This window comes from Fonsecaea pedrosoi (genome assembly GCF_000835455.1).
Source record: "Fonsecaea pedrosoi CBS 271.37 unplaced genomic scaffold supercont1.6, whole genome shotgun sequence".
Taxonomy (NCBI): domain Eukaryota; kingdom Fungi; phylum Ascomycota; class Eurotiomycetes; order Chaetothyriales; family Herpotrichiellaceae; genus Fonsecaea; species Fonsecaea pedrosoi.
Genome location: NW_013550610.1, coordinates 173141 through 186256, shown reverse-complemented (window position 1 = coordinate 186256; position 13116 = coordinate 173141). Strand labels below are relative to the sequence as shown.

Below are 13116 nucleotides of genomic sequence, written 5' to 3'. Positions count from 1 at the left end.
TGTGAATGAGGGAGACAAATCACTCATAGCTGCCCAAATATACCCAGATGAGACGACATGGCCTTGCCCCAAGGTTTTTCGTGGTGTGGGATTTCAACTCCAACCGAACTTGTAGAACCCTTCATGCCAGACAAATCGAGACGTGTACCAGAAGGAGAGAAGTGATACAAGTGCGCATGGCATTGGCGAGCACGGAAAGCCGCCAGCCGCCAGCCGACAAGCCCCCAGCTGGTGCCAGCGGTGCCAGCGGTGCCAGTGGTCCGCCGTGGGCCCAAGCCTAAAACGAGGTTGGGCGGCCAAGCCCCGACCCCCCCAGTAGCCGTTATCCTCCAAGTACAGTTAGACTCGGTGCCGTCCGCAGGCTCCTCCTGACCCTGAACCTCTACCACCTGTTGGACGTAGAGGTAGACGACCTTATAGCCTTGTCCCTAGCATTACTCTACAGACCAAGAAGAGAACCCTTTATATCGGAGGGCAGCAAACGAAGCCACAGAATTGACCTTTGACCCGAGTACATTGCTTGTCATACACGTCTCGTTAGGCCCAACTTCATAGTGCCTGTGCCTGCGCCTGCACCTGCATTGGGTATAGATGGGAATGTAGCTTTTCGGCTCCTATCCTACCCTATCCTTCCTACTGCACTCCTGCTTCTCATCAAGCTGAAGAGTGTTGACAATCACTTGAAACGTTTGAGCATGCTTTCACTGGCTGCACAAATCACTTCCGACGTCTGAGGCTGCGCCTGGTGCCTGGTTCAGTAGGACCCCCCATGGTATCGTGAGATCCCTTCACTGGTCCCTTCAGAACGGCCTCAAGAACAGCCCCGACCTGTGCCAGACCAGTGGTTTGGCCCCATCCAACGACGTTAATGTTCAGGGCGGTAAACCACGAGTCCATCGATTTGTTGGGTGTAGTGTTTCCAACTTCCTTTCTTCCACAAGACGAAGAGGCGGGCTTCACTCCCGGCCTTGGCCATGCTGAAGGCGGTGGTGTCCACGGGCGGAACGGTTGACCTGTTGAGCCCATCGACGTATCTGTTCAGCTTTTCTGCCATGTTGACACAGGCTGCTGCCACTCCGAGACCTTGGTTTGTCGTAGCCCAAGCTGCCCGTTGTGTCTCCGGATGTGTCGCCTGTGAAGTCGACCACGAAAAACGGATAGATGAGTCTTAGGTTTTTGGCGGTATAGTCGGTATGGGTCATCCTCATCAATTGTGTTTGCTGGTTGGTTGTAAAGGCATCCCAGGTGTAACCGTAAAGGATGTCCGGCTTCGGTCGACTTAGTCGAAGGCCGATCCTCGGATCGAATAACAGGGGAACATGCTCTTCGTGCATGGTGCATGCTTCATTCACGGCAATTTGACCCTTGAATCTACTTGAGGTCAACGGATTTTCGGCAATGCGTGTTCTAAAGTGATTTTTCACCACGGACTCGGCGCCGTTGACATCGGTAAGCTGCGATGGATTGGCCACATTTCTGATATAGCCCGGCTCTTGAGGCTGACCCTCCTGAAACACTTTACTCGCAATGCTTTAAACATTCTTCGGGGCTGTCTCGTTCATGCCGCGCAAGTGGATGCCATGGCTGGCGAGGTCGAGTTGCCGGTACCCAGAGCTTCCAGCGAGGTGAGACGAGATGGTACTGTTACGAGAAGGTCCCGAAGGCGGATATTATGAGGCAGACTCTGCGGGCATTATCAGACAAATTTTGGCCGATCCTTCCGTGGGTTGGAATAACTGGGAAATCCGAGCCTCGTGACTATCCGACTCGGAATGGTGTTTCTGGTGTTCGTCCAAGGATTAGAACCAAGCATCAACGTACGGAGTGTGACGGTGACGAGGGCTTTTGGGACTGAGAGATGAAGCGAGCTCTGGAGAATGCACTCGCGGCCAAGGGAGGTCTTCCGCCTGCGCTTCCTTCAATGGCGATTTCATGGAAACGAGTCGAACAGGTCTCGAAGGACGAGGCATTTCGATTCAGGCAGTTTGCACGCAGTATGAGTATGCGATGGCATCCCATGAGGCTGGGCCGCAAGCAGAGCAGAGAAACCTTTTTTTATAGGCATATTGACGACGGGCGAATAAGTGAAGTGTGTTTTTGATCTTTATTGATTGAGGCACATGGTCCTTGCAGACGTGTACAGACAGACCTGAGATCAAACATGCTAATTTACACTAAGACGCTAGTCCTATAAAGGACTAGCTCACAGAAGACCTGCACCTGCATCTCCTCATCTGTACAAGTGGGTAAATACATAGGGGCTCTGATTGGTCTCGTGATGATGACGGTGCCTCAACTCTGCAAATATTTATAGTACCGAGTACTTGGAATAAGTGCAGTCTACTCCGTACCCCCTCCGGACAAGGTACTAATCGTAGGTACTTGGGAGGCTGAGAGACTGGAATATTTAGTTGCCTAGATCGTCGCTTCTAGAACATGGGGTAAAATACGTTCTTTCTAGCCCCCTACCAGCGTAACCCGAGGCGTGAGATGAGGCCATCACGGAAGGTCAACTTGACCAAAATAGGTACGAGGGTATTGTAGCTTTCCATTTTGGCAAGTCGGTCAATCATCCTAATCCAACTGGTCTCGCAGATCACCCTCACTCTTCCCTCTTGCCCTTGAATGCCTTGGTCTTTGTCTGTCCTTATGTTTTTGACGACCCTGATATCGTCTCGCTGTACCCATATCTCAAGAGCGAGAGAAGAAGGAAAAATCGGATAGATACAGCATTTCAAAAGGCCCAGCCAAAAACAAAAACAAAAAACAAACATCTTCCCGTTCTAGACAGACAGTGGTGGACCTTGACTGTCCACCGTTCGCCTCGCAAAAACCCGAATCCTCTTTCCGTATGACGCCAGGCTGAAATGGATGTAGTACACACACAGAGTATCGTGGTCATAACTTGCCGCAAGAGACAACCCTGCTCTTTGCGCCCCTAAACTCAGCCGGATCCAAAAGATATCCCTATTCAATGCTTCGAAACTATAGCAGCTCCAACTCTTTTCTCTTTCACTTGCCAAACAATCTTTCGCTGTTCTCCACCATCCACATCACTGCTTCATTCTTCATCTTGGTGTCACTAAGCTCGCGATTTAGACTCTCCGGTCGCATGATGGTTGGTGCGAACACCACCGCGATGTTCATGCTCGTCATGAGATTCTCTTTCTCCTGTTCAACCACCCGTGCAAGGTGCCGAATCAGATACTCCAGGGTCTCAAGATGGACTTTGGGCAAGTCCTCCAAGGCTCGCTGCATGGCGTCGAGTCTGAGCTCCTTACTTTCAATCGTCGTGGTATCGAGAAGTTTGTCGTAGACGTCGAAAGTTATGAGTGGGGTGGGCAGTCGTCGGAAATACTGTTTCAGTCCAGAGGTCACGGCGTGGATGTCGAGATCGGGATCAGAAAGATCAAAGTCCTTTGAAGGGTTCTCGAACCAGTCTTTCACTTGTTGCACCTGTGAGTTACCCCCAGATTTTCGGTAGATGCCTTCAACATCCATACCTGAAAGAATATCAGCGCGGTCAGATCAGATATTTACGGCAGGGCTTACCACGCGACTCCACTTCTTCGACACACCTCTTCACAATCGCAGGAACGGAGGTCTTCTCATATTCGGCCCGGTGTTCGAGTTCGGACCCAAACAGTTCTGCTTTCAATGTTAGCCGGAGTACAACTGAGTAGAGGACAAACTCCTTACGTGCGCCAGCCTCAGCCAGTAAAGATGGTGTGCTCGCATTAGCTTGCGTGGCGTACAGTCCATTGGATTTGGGAGCCACTTTCTGAGTGCTGAAGAACCCAAAGCCACTTTGCTTGACAGGTTCTGGGTTGGCTCTCGGCAGACTAGAGTACTCCTGGGGAGGGCCAGTGGTCGACCCATAGGCCCCTGTCTCCGCAAACTGGAGGTCCCGGCTGTAGTTCTGTTGAGTTGACGAAAAGGCTCCTTTCAAACCTTTCGTGACACCTTTGGCAACCTTCTGTCCTTTTCTCCAATCAAATTTCTTTGGTTGGCCTTTGCGGATGTTCACCATCTGAGGACCTTGCAGGACGGTCACAGGTTCTGCTTCCCCTTGTAAAGTACTGGTCGAATCGATATTGGTCAAGTCGGCGGACATGTTGCGCATTTCCCTCGAGTCGAAGGACACATTCGACTTCTCTTTGTGGTGAGAGTAGATTCCAAGTCCGTTCATGGCCGACTTTGGCTGATCAGTGTCCTTGCCCGAATTGGCCTTGTACAGACCTTGGATCTGGTGGACCAGCTGATTGTTGAGTTCAGCCAACTGGGCATTTTTCGAAGACAGCTGCTCGAACTCCATGAAGCTCTTATCTTTCATCTGAGTTAGATTGGCTATCTCGTCGACCAAATCATTTCGTTTCTGGATTGAGGCTTCGATCTGAGGCGCGAACGAGTCCTTGAGCTTCTCCAGTGCCTCTGCAAAATCGCGAAGCACAACGTTGCTCAACTTTCCAAGGTCGAATCGCTCGCCGCTGTGCTTTGCAGCCGCTAGATGTTCCGTGAGAACTTCCAGCTCTCTTATGACAATCTCTTTTTGTGTATCGAGGACGACTATCGTTGATCTCTTCTCCTTGAGCTCAACATTCACCTGCTTGATATTTGCGGCCGAATCAAGCTGCATTTCCAGTTCAGCAATCCTCTTCTCCCGTTCAATGGTTCTCTGCCGCTCACGTCGTAGCTCATTCTTGAACCAAGCGAGTTCATCACGATTCTCGGGAGACGCTGTGCTGGGGCTGCTGATTTCCTGGCCAATTGACGAGATCGGCATAGCCGGCGATCGAGGCCAGCGGTCCTTGGACAGTCGACCCGTTTTGTCACTGTAACTGCGACCATGGCGAACAGAGTTCGAAACCCTCCTAAGGAAGGACTCATGCGCGCTGGGTTCCTCGCCGGCCATTATCCGGGCCATGTCCTCATCCATAGTGAACTCTCCGCCTGCCGAATACCTGGGCAGACCTGGAGACCTGTAGCCATCTCCAGATCGCTGGTTCTCCGACTGAAGAGTGCTAAAGGACTCATTTCTCGACCTTGAATGATCAAAAGGCGGCAGTGGTGGCGCTCGGGGGTCAACGAAAGATTCATTGCCCGTCTTGCCGGTGTTGTGAAGGTCGTGAATCAGAGAATCGTCTACCGCCGCATCGAAGATACCTTTAGAGTTCGGAGAACCTATGGGGCCAGAGATGACCTTCCCACCATTTGCCTTCGCGAGATCGGCCACCGGTTTGGGAGTAGATGAGCCACTGTTCATGCTGCCACCTGACGGGGTGCCAATGTTTGCCGCGGCGCCCAATTCCTTACGCGGTATGTTTTGAGTGCGCTTCGCGCTGTCTAAAGAGTCCCCTCGTTTAGGCAGGTTCTGTAGGATCGAGGTCGCGGGTAACTGTGCCGGCTTTGGGGAACCGTGTGAACCACTGAATGCTGGACTGGAGTCGTTCGAGAGCATGGGCGTCGAGAAGTCGCCATCTGAGGGTGACCCGATGTCCGCGGCAGTCAAAGGCTTGGTGGCTAGTTGGTCAATGGGATCGGTAGAGATGTCGGCTTTGGGAGTCGACCCCTCTGACCGTGATCCCGTCGAGGCTGAAAACTTCTTGGATTTTGGTGCTTCTTGAAGTTTGAATCTGTCATTGTGTTGTCCTTCGTTGGTGTGGACGATTTGCGACAGCCGTGGTGAACCCTCCGATCTCTTCGACTGCTCTACCGGGATATAGGGTGATGCGTTCGCAGACCCCGAAATGCTCAGATTTCCCCTACGAGTTTGGTCGACAGCTTCTCTCGACGGAAGACGCCCTTTCTCTTGGTAGGCAATATGGGGACTTGAGGTATTGGACTTAGTAACGTGTGACTGGGCACTTGCCGCGTTGGATTTGCTGGTAAAATAATCCGTGGACTTCTCCTCGATAGATCTTTGGGTTGTTTGGTTTGATATGCTGGGCGATTCAGTCGCCGGTTGTGGGGTAGGGTCAAAGGCAAGCGGGATCAAGAATTCTTCTCCCCCACCACCACCTGCTCCACCAGATAAGTCTGATCGTTGCGACATCACAGAATGTCGATTGTTGCGGAAGGTTGTCGATGGCAAAGTGAGCATATCTAGAAATAGATTGGGATCAGCATGCGGCCCGCAAGGCTCAGACGCGGGATGCTTACCGCGTGAATGATTTTGATCTGATGTGGATGGCCTCGAGTCCGAATCGCCTTGCAATTCGCTAACCATCTTACCCACCGAAGGTATGCCTGCTTCGGAGGGCTCTGTGTAGACCTCGGGAAAGGGGGACGAGTGACTTTCCGGAATGTAGGCGGTCTTCCTGGCTTCTGGGGGCGGGATTGCGGGCAAAGACTTGTCCAGCTGGACATTATTTGACAATTTGGAGCGTTGCGAGCTGTTTTTGGTCGTCCTTTTGCGTCTCCGGGCCATCAGAGCCTCGTGACAATCCATGCAGAATATGCCCTGCGACGTCCGGGCATAACGGAGATTTTCGATCTTTCTCTTGCAGTTCCGGCATTTGAAGCAATTGGCGCAAAATGCTTGGTCTCCTGTCAGAATAGCCAGATCCTCAATCTTATTTCCACAATTACTGCAGCTGTAAGTGCAGTTGTTACATATCAAAGATCCATCGCCCAGAAGAAGTAGATTGGCGTCGGAATCGAGGAGGGTGCCGCAGGTATTGCAGGCAAAGCAATCGATGTGCCATCGGTTCCCAGCTTGATGATGTTAGTCACAAGGGTGTCCCCCAGCCAGAAACAAGAACGGGGGTCTGATAATTACCCAGTTCAAATGCTTTGCCCTCCTCTAGGATCTGTATTCTCTCATTAGCTTGTCTGTCTGGGAGATGAAGTTGGAGCACTCTCACCTTTCCACAGCCTTTGCAAGGGTATGCGGCGTCATCTGCCTCCATTGGGGACTCAGGGAAAGCCACAGGAGATTCCATCGCAGTGGCCATTATGTCCTGTGCTATCGGTATGTGCTGGCGATTGTCGACATATGGTGGATTTTATGTCCACGTGAGATTTCGCCGTTTCAAAGTCGATAGAATGGGTGTAATGGCATTAATAATCCCACTTTTTCTTCTTCCCTCTCGTTGCAAACAAAGCTCAAACACGTTCAGATCCTGTACATTGTACGTTTGGCGGGGAATTATTTTATTCTTCTGAGTTATGGGCGAGGTCGTGTGCTGACCTGCAGCTGAAACACTGATCGGGACAAACTTGAAGGACAATCGACGCTCGTGCCGCGGCCAAGTGATGCTGGTATGGTCGCCTTTTTTCCCTCCGTTGGCCAATAAGCCAAAGACCGTAATTGAGGAGTATGAAGAACAAGACAGACAACAATGCCTCGAGTGGAATATTTCTGTGTCGTACAATGGCGAGTGTAGGGAACGAAAGGTAAACCAGTGGCAAGGATCGTAGGGCGGATTCAGCTCGTGCAGAGAAAGGCGGGTTGAGGAGAGTGAGAGACTGGGATGTGGTTGCGCAGACAGCAGCCTTTGGTGACGGGATGGTGTCAAGTCAAACGGTCAACGAAGGATCATGACGGAGGGTCTAGACTTGTTCGCGGCAATTAGAGTGATGGTGTTCAGCGTACAGCCAAGTGTCGAGGACGGGTGACAGAAAGACAGGGAGGCGTGGAAGATGGGTTGCTGCTGGTCAATGGAGGGTGGTGGTTGTGAGAGAGAGGCGTGATGCAAAAGATGGATGCTCTGGGGGAGTTTGCGCAGAGTTCACACTTGGTGTAGGGCCACGAAAGGCTCACGCCTCACTCACACGCACACACGCACCTACGAGGATCGAAGTACGAGGCCCTGAATTGGCCTCTCAGGGTTCAAGCAGGTGATTGGATGTGCTCGAGCACAAGTGTGAAAGTGTGTGCAGGGAGCATTTGGACAGGCGTTAGCGGGCGGATGGTGCACCGTTCAGGAGACTTGAGGGCCCCCCATGGGCCTCCCGTTTAGTTAAAGGTCACTGGGGCTAGTGGGCGACGCGCACCACCCAGTGCCACTGAACCCCCCGAAGTGTCCCGCTAAAGTGACCTTCCAGGCGCAATCGAACGAGTGAGGTTGCGCAAGAGCCTTGAGAGCCCTAGTTGGGTTCAAAGTGCCTCTGTGGCTCTGCTGCAGCTAAAACTCTTGATCCATTCTTGGTCCCGCCTGATCGCATTTGATCGCTTGGATCGACTTGCACCACTGGAGCATTTTTAGCACTTTTAGCACTCGTCCTGCAATGGTCGAAATGACTAGCAGCGTAGCGTCAACGCAAGTCAGAAAATCTGCTGAAGCTTTACTTGCTCAGGGGGGGATTTTTGAGGGGGAGGAGGGAATACAAAGATGCAGTGCGCAATCTCATTGCCTACCCACCACCATAACATACTCGTACGAGGTACATCTGGTACAGGGGAGAGAAATAACAGTTGTAACGGCAATCGAGCTGGAACTGCAGTGGCCTAGCAGGTTGAGAAGAGATACGAGCAGACTCCGTACAGTACGAGGTATACCCCCAAGTTACACAGCCTCCTCGTGGCGTGGATACCAATCTGTAGAACAATCACAAACTCATCTCTATCTAGCTTTACCCCCTCCATGAGAAAAGGTCGGCATCCTATAGTCCCTCATAGTCCCTCACGTTTCGTGTCACAACTCACTACCCTGGCAGATTACTCCAGGCCGCGTGCAGCAAATCTATTGTTTCACTTGGCACAGCCCCTGACTCCAGCTTACGGAGTACATATGTACGAATTGGCCACCTCAGCCTGATCTGTTGATGCCTTAGATAAGTACTCGGTGCTTATGGGGATTAGAATGCGGTTTGGGATGGGGGCCGTCAGAAAGTCCAGTGGCCAAAAAGGCAAAGAGGCAATTTGACAGAAACAATTTAAATTCATCTTCTCTCTATCCATTGCCCTGTCCGATTCCACCTGTGACCAGTCCCAGAAACGCCCAACTTACCAAAGCCCGTGGACATGTCCCCTGGGGTTCTTTCCAAATGCCAGCAACTGCTCGTAAGACGTCGTTGACAGTGACCTTCATGATGTTAATAACGACAATGGTACAAAAACACTGGTTGAAAAAAAAATTGAAAAAGAAAAAAGCCCCGTCCTCCCCAGCCCTTCAACGCCAACAGTGAATGTTAAACCCAACCTCCATACTAACAATAATAATAACAAGGTGTGCGACACCCCTATTCAATAAGGTGATGCAGCAACGTCAACATAATAATGAATCAAGTTCTTGTCCGACTCCTTCTTGAAGTACTTGTAGAATCGAGCTTCAGGTTTGATGACGGCGTGAAGGTTGATGCAAAAGTTCATGACCGCTCTCTTGATGATGGATGTATAGGTGGCGAGGAGGTGTTCGGCGTAGGCGGCGAGACGATCTTCTTGGATCTCGTAGAGGGTTTCATTGCACGAAACAACCCGGAGGAGGAGAGCATTAAGGATCTTCAGTCCAAAGTCCATAACAATAGGGAGCCTATTCGCAAGGCGAGGTCTTTCAGGGCCGAAGTCCGACGCCAGGCTCTGGAGGCTGTTGTACAAAATAGTGTCCGTCGACTTGGGGGTAACAATAGGATCGTTGTCGGTGATGATACACTCGATTTGTTCAAGGGTGTCGAGCACCGCATCGATTGTGGGGAGAACAGTCTGTGTGTGGCTGCACAGAAGAAAGGCGCCGTCGTCGATGGCCGACAGCACGGATGCGTATGAAGAGCTGTGATTGCATCGGGCAATGAGAAGGGCCGACAAGGTCATTCCAGGCTGTGGTTCAGGCCATTGAGGATATTGTTGGAAGAGGTGTACCAGGGTGATGAGGATCGTGTGCGTGTTATAGGCGGGATGGTTGATATTGGTGGCTCGCTTATCTCGAGGTTCGGTGATCATGTCCAGCGACGCCATATTGTGGATGAGTAATTCAAAAAGTTCATTAAACTGTGAGTGCTTGGTGATCAAAGCACCAGGATTCTCCTCAATCAGTTTTCGGAGCCTGCGGTAGCCTAGGGCATCCAAGCTGGACCGTCGAAGTGCCTCCATGGCCATCAGAAGCGTCTTTTTCTCCGAGGCCAGTCGATCTCGTTCGGGAGACCGCTTAGGTGACCTCTTAGGAGATCGCTTCTTGCGTGGACGTATCACCATGGCATTTTCTTTGCCATCGGATTTGATTGTCTCGTAGCTGGACTTGGTGACCGTCTCAAAACTGGATTTGGGCACGGTCTCCGGCACTATGTTGGTGGAGTTGTCTTTCGACACGGAAGACGCCGACGTTGCAGCACGGCCACGAGAATCAGGGCGCTGGACAGTGCTGGCTGAAGGCATTGGGGTAGCAACGATGCGTCTCCTGACGGGTGCTGAGAGAAGACTAGGTTTCTTTTCGGTGTCGTCCATGGTCCCAAAGACTTTGAAGTCGTCGGACTTGATTGGTTCGGGAGTCAAGCCCCGTTGTTGGGACGACTCCTTGGTTTGAGCCATGCGTTCTTTGTTCTGGGCTTTGATCGAGGCAAGTGCCGATTTTGGTCTGGGCGGCGCATTGGCATGCGCAGCAGTGGCAGAGGATTTGTCGGGATTGTGTGGATCAGCTTTCAAAGCCTTTTGAGCATGAGTATTGAGGGTCCCCATGATGGCTCGGGCACCTCGTGGGTCATATGAATGGAAAGTCCAAAAGACGGCGCGGCTATTTTCGCGTACTTTGACTTGTCCATCTGTGAGTCCTGCGGCAATGGCCTTTTCACAAGCAGGACCGTCCTTTTCACGATCCATCTGAGAGCGATAGGTTTCAATGAGGATGCGCAGCCACTCGGGCGCATAAGTGCGGGGAGGAATGCGGTTGTCTTTGAAGGCAGCGCAGACATGGTAGAAGAGGCGGGGGCTGTAACCAGCATGTTTGCAGATGTTCATGATGGCGTCATTGGCGTTTTTCTGATTGACCATCTTGGTCGAGCCGCAAATGGCAATGAGGCCTGGAAGAAGAAGATCGAGTTGAGACTGGATTTGATTCTCGAGGTGTTTGGCAATGTTGGAGAGGGCTCGGCATGCTTGAGCAGACAAGGTGGTACGCTCAGAACCGGCCGTGGAGACAATGTAAGGTAAGACGGCTTTGACCTTTTGGACAAAGTCGTTTGGGATGGTGCTGTTTTCTTTGCGTTTCTCAAAGATGTCCGAGAGTTCAGCTAGGAGATCCTGGCGCTTCTTCCAGCTCTCCTCGGTCTCTGGAAGGGTGAGTTCGTAATGCAGCAAGTTGAGCACATCAGCATAGGTTTTGCCGAGCATCTTGGCTCTAGCGCCTGCAATGGCAAAGTAGACGGCTTTTCCAACAGCAGGGATGGTAGTGTCGACCTTTTTGACGGTCTGATTGAAGGTAGTGGCGGTAGTAGCCTTGACTATACAAAAGGAGGTCAGCACCGAAGAGCGACACAGCCAGCCAAAGATGGTAACACGGTAACAGCATACGGAAATCCAAGTGATTGCGGAAGAACGCCATCTTGTCCTGCTTGCTAGATACCCAATGGTATTCCTCGCACCAGTTTGGCAGGTAGAGGGGTGAGAGGGGTGACGGACGGGGGAGAAGAGTGATATGGAGCAGTGAATAAGGCAGAGAAATGGATCAATGCAGTGCAATTGATTTCAATTGAACAGCTTACGGCAACAGTTGTAATCTCTTGCCAACGGGAATGTGTCTGGGGGAAGTCTTCATACAATCGGCGCAAGGGGGGGGAGCTGGTACATATGAGAGAAAATTTGACACCTACCTGATCAAGGCGAAGCGGGTTGGCGAGGGAATTTGCGATAAAAGGTCTGCGTGCTCATGGATATCGTTCTTGGTTCCAAAGGCTGAGAGAGAAAAAGGTTGTTGAAACAGAATGTCAGGAGGTGAAGCAGGCGACGACGTTGTGGTGGTTGAGGTTCGTGGTTCGTGGTTCGTGTTGATGTTTTGGCTCCAGCGACTCGGAGCGGGAAGTTGAGCGGGTGTTTCTTGGCGCGGGACCCAATCAGAAGCCCGCAACTGCCTCCGCTTGCCTTTGGCTCCCTTTGGCTCCCTTTGGCTTCTTTGTGGTTCACGGACCCTCTGTCATCACTTCCCACGGATTAACCATTGACGACTCTTCCCTTCTGTCTCCATCTCTCAAGCTCTCTAGAAAATATAGACATGGCAGAACTTCCATTGACTGCCCCTCCCTCCCAGGACACGACCGCTCCCACCCTGCCTCCACAGCTACATCACAAACCCGTCCTGCGACTTCACCTCGACGACGTTGGCCACCCGGCTGCCCAGGTGGCTTCCAGTTCCCTGGATGGAGGCCTATATCTGACCAGAGCTATTGAACACGTCGTAACGCACTTGTACAGACCTTACGGGTTGAGCGAAATTCCCAGAGTCAGATCGGTCACGGTAGTCCTACGCGCCATGGGTGGAGTTGCCTACACCACTGGATTGCCACTTGATGACCTCCACAAGGAGATTCACCTGTCGCTCGACTATGTGCACGGCGTCTTATCAAGAAACTCAGCAGGACTACGCCACGAGATTGCCGGAGTCATTACGCATGAGATGGTTCACTGTTTTCAGGGGAACTGCCATGGCACTGCTCCTGGTGGGCTCATTGAGGGCATTGCAGATTTCGTTCGATTGAAGGCCGGCCTCTCGCCTCCGCATTGGAACAAGTCACCCGAGAACAGAGGGCAGAAATGGGACGAGGGCTACCAGAAGACTGCGTGGTTTCTTGATTGGTTAGAGGAATTACGAGGACCCGGCACCGTAAGTCGAATGAACGAGACTATGCGGAGGGTGAGGTATCATGAGCACGAGTTCTGGACCGGCATTTTTGGGGAACCCGTGGATCAGCTCTGGACCCGCTACAAGGCGACGTGGGAGACTGGAGCTCAGGGAAGTTCCCTTTCAATAGCCAGAGTGCAAAGCAGTGACGGTTCAGCAAAAGAGGAGCCTGAGCAAAAAGAGAAGCGGCTGGTGATCCCAGAGCAAAGGAAACCCAAGCAATTTGCCGCTTAGTATTTGTCACTGCGCCATGCGCAATTCTGTAATTCATCAAGTCGGAACTACCTGTGGGCCACCTGTTGTAATTTTCGGAGGTTGAGCGAGCGGATTTCTGATGGGAATGCTGGAA

At 51.8% G+C, this 13116-nt stretch overlaps 4 protein-coding genes across 4 annotated transcripts; 1 reads left to right on the top strand and 3 right to left on the bottom strand.

Moving 5' to 3' along the window:
* Positions 1-865: 865 nt before the first annotated feature.
* Positions 866-1334, bottom strand: Z517_09049 (uncharacterized protein; the record flags this gene model as incomplete). The annotated part of the gene is made up of 2 exons (XM_013424959.1): positions 866-1013; positions 1084-1334. 2 exons carry the CDS (start codon positions 1332-1334, stop codon positions 866-868), a joined length of 399 nt encoding a protein of 132 aa, XP_013280413.1.
* Positions 1335-3012: 1678 nt separating this feature from the next.
* Z517_09048 (uncharacterized protein) lies at positions 3013-6953 on the bottom strand (the record flags this gene model as incomplete). The annotated part of the gene is made up of 6 exons (XM_013424958.1): positions 3013-3503; positions 3553-3648; positions 3700-6102; positions 6160-6714; positions 6779-6809; positions 6864-6953. The coding sequence occupies 6 exons, from the start codon at positions 6951-6953 to the stop codon at positions 3013-3015; spliced, it is 3666 nt and encodes a 1221-aa protein (XP_013280412.1).
* Positions 6954-9187: 2234 nt separating this feature from the next.
* Positions 9188-11474, bottom strand: Z517_09047 (uncharacterized protein; the record flags this gene model as incomplete). Its single annotated transcript, XM_013424957.1, has 2 exons — positions 9188-11373; positions 11444-11474. 2 exons carry the CDS (start codon positions 11472-11474, stop codon positions 9188-9190), a joined length of 2217 nt encoding a protein of 738 aa, XP_013280411.1.
* A 666-nt stretch (positions 11475-12140) lies between these two features.
* Z517_09046 (uncharacterized protein) lies at positions 12141-13001 on the top strand (the record flags this gene model as incomplete). Its single annotated transcript, XM_013424956.1, has 1 exon — positions 12141-13001. The coding sequence occupies one exon, from the start codon at positions 12141-12143 to the stop codon at positions 12999-13001; it is 861 nt and encodes a 286-aa protein (XP_013280410.1).
* Positions 13002-13116: the final 115 nt, after the last annotated feature.